This window comes from Chrysochloris asiatica, unplaced genomic scaffold, assembly GCF_000296735.1.
Source record: "Chrysochloris asiatica unplaced genomic scaffold, ChrAsi1.0 scaffold00130, whole genome shotgun sequence".
Taxonomy (NCBI): Eukaryota; Metazoa; Chordata; class Mammalia; order Afrosoricida; family Chrysochloridae; genus Chrysochloris; species Chrysochloris asiatica.
The window spans coordinates 6,651,667-6,654,069 of NW_006408648.1; the positions used below are offsets into that span (position 1 = coordinate 6,651,667).

General features: G+C 36.6%; 1 protein-coding gene across 2 annotated transcripts in view; it reads right to left on the reverse strand.

Moving 5' to 3' along the window:
• Positions 1-2,403, reverse strand: part of FYTTD1 (forty-two-three domain containing 1) — a 67,201-nt gene that overhangs the window by 18,087 nt on the left and 46,711 nt on the right. For both annotated transcript variants that reach the window (XM_006869381.1, XM_006869382.1), the window contains exon 4: positions 362-474. In XM_006869381.1, coding sequence (XP_006869443.1) covers positions 362-474 — 113 coding nt within the window. The remainder of the gene's footprint in view (positions 1-361; positions 475-2,403) is intronic.

Here is a 2,403-nt window from a genome sequence, read left to right on the forward strand (position 1 = left end):
AAAAAAAAAAAAATGAAGTCATCAGTAACTCTGAGTCTAATAAGGAACCTGGTGCTCAAGTGCTTTCATGTTGGATGTTCAAATGTTGTTAAGAGTTGCCAAGTCAGTTCCAAATCACAGCAACCTGTATAGGGTTTCAGAGGAACAGCTGGTGGGTTTGAACTACTGGCCTTATAGTTTGCAGTCCAGTGCTGATCCTACAGCGCCACACCAGGAGTCTATAGACATTCCAAATTATATAAAAATGACCGAGTAACTAAGAGAAATCATTGCAAATCCATCTTCTCAACACTTATTACAAAAAAACTATACCTCTATTTATGAAGGGTAACACATTATTATCTTATACTTAAATACTTACTTTCTGTTTAATTGGTTAGGTCTCTTGAGAACGGCAACTGGTTTTCTCTGCACTTCATTTTGTCTCAGAAGGTCTGTCTTCCTTTTCAGCACTGGAAAGTATCGCTCTATATTCTTTGAGAAGGTTAAAAAAACTGGTCAATCAGACTGCTTTTGGATACAAATTTTACACTACAATACTTATTTTTGAAGCAGAATGGACGGGAGTTGACAACTGCTTGCATTTGGTTCACAGATATAGAGAAACTAATTATGACTTGAAACTTTCTAGTTTGTTGTTGTTAAGTGCCATCGAGTCGGTTCCGACCCATAGCGACCCTGTACAGGGTTTCCGAGGGTGTAAATCTTTACGGGAGTAGAAAGCCTCATCTTTCTCCCGCGGAGTGGCTGGTAGTTTCGAACCGCTGACCTTAAGGTTCGCAGCCCGATTCGTAACCACTACGCTACCAGAGCTAGTTTAAGTGACTGAAAAAAAAAGGACAACCACATTATAATCAAAATACTTGAGAAAAAAGAACTCTGGAACAGGAAAACTAATTATCTACATTTTGCACGTGGGAAATTTGCGACGCTCTAGGATCAGCACTGGACTGAGAACCACACATTGGCAATTCAAACCCACCAATTGCTCCTTGGAAACCTAATACAAAGTTGCTATGAGTTAAAAATGACTCAATGGCACTTAACAACAGGGACCTACAAATGATGGAAAATATGACTCTTAAAAATGGAGCCAGATATTTATACAAACTTGAATTTTTTAAAAAAAATTCAAAAACATGAAATTTCCAGTCTCTTTATTATTCTGCTTTCAAACATATCGATAAAATAATTGAATTTACCATGGTCTGAGTCAGATGCACCTTAGTACTTAAAATGACATCACTGCTCTTTAACACTTTAAAGAGAGGATTTTTGCAGCAGATTTGCCCAATGCAATGCAATGTTTCACTTCTTGACTGCTGCTTACATGAACATTGACTGTGAATCCAAGTTAAATCCTTTACAAATTCAATCTTTTTTTGTTTACCATTATGGTGCTTATTAGGTCAAGTTGTAAGGATTTTGGTTTTCTTTACATTGAGTAGTAAACTATACTGATGGCTGTATCCTTTGATTTCAATCAAGTGCTTCATGTCCTCTTTGCTTTCAACAAGCAAGACTGTGTCATCTGTGTGTCGATATTAATGAGCCTTCCTCCAATCTTGATGCCACATTCTTCTTCATATAATCCAGTCTCTCTGATTATTTACTCAGCATACAGACTGAGTAAGTATGGTGAAAAGATACAACCCTGACATACACATTTCCTAATTTTAAAACAGAGAGTGTATCTATCCACTTGTTCTGTTTACAGGTTTCTCATGAACACTATTAAATGATTGGGAACCATTCTTTGCACTGTTATATCTAGTTGTTATGGTCCACACAGTCAAATGCTTTTGTATAGTAAATGAAACACAAGTAAACATCTTTTTGGTCTTCTCTTTTTTCAGTCACGATCTCTCTGATGTCAGCAATGATATCCTTGAACCCAAATATACTGCATTTAGTTTGAATTTCTGGAAGCTCACTGTTGATGTGTTGCTGCAACTAAGGGATAGGTATCCACCCAAGAGAAATGAAAACTTTTATCTACATAGAATGTGAGTAATGTTCATAACATTATTCATAATATCAAAAAATTCTAGAAATAGCCTAATAATCAATGAATAAACAATGTAACATGAATAAACAAAATGTGGTTCATGTACATATAGCTGCATGATTATTTACTATATTAAGGAAAAACAGAAGTGCTAATACATACTACAAAAACAGATGAACCTCAAGGAACAAACAAGATGGCGGATTGGGTGGACGTACAGCAGAGAGCTCCGCCAACAACAACACAGAATACCCGACCAAGCAGGTTCAGGGGATGGTCCCAATCTATGATCAAAACAACTACAATGTGAAAAAAGGTAAACACAGAAGAACAGAGATCCAGGTGGTGGGAAGGTCAGGTAGATTACTGGATAAAATAGACTATCTTAAATGGAG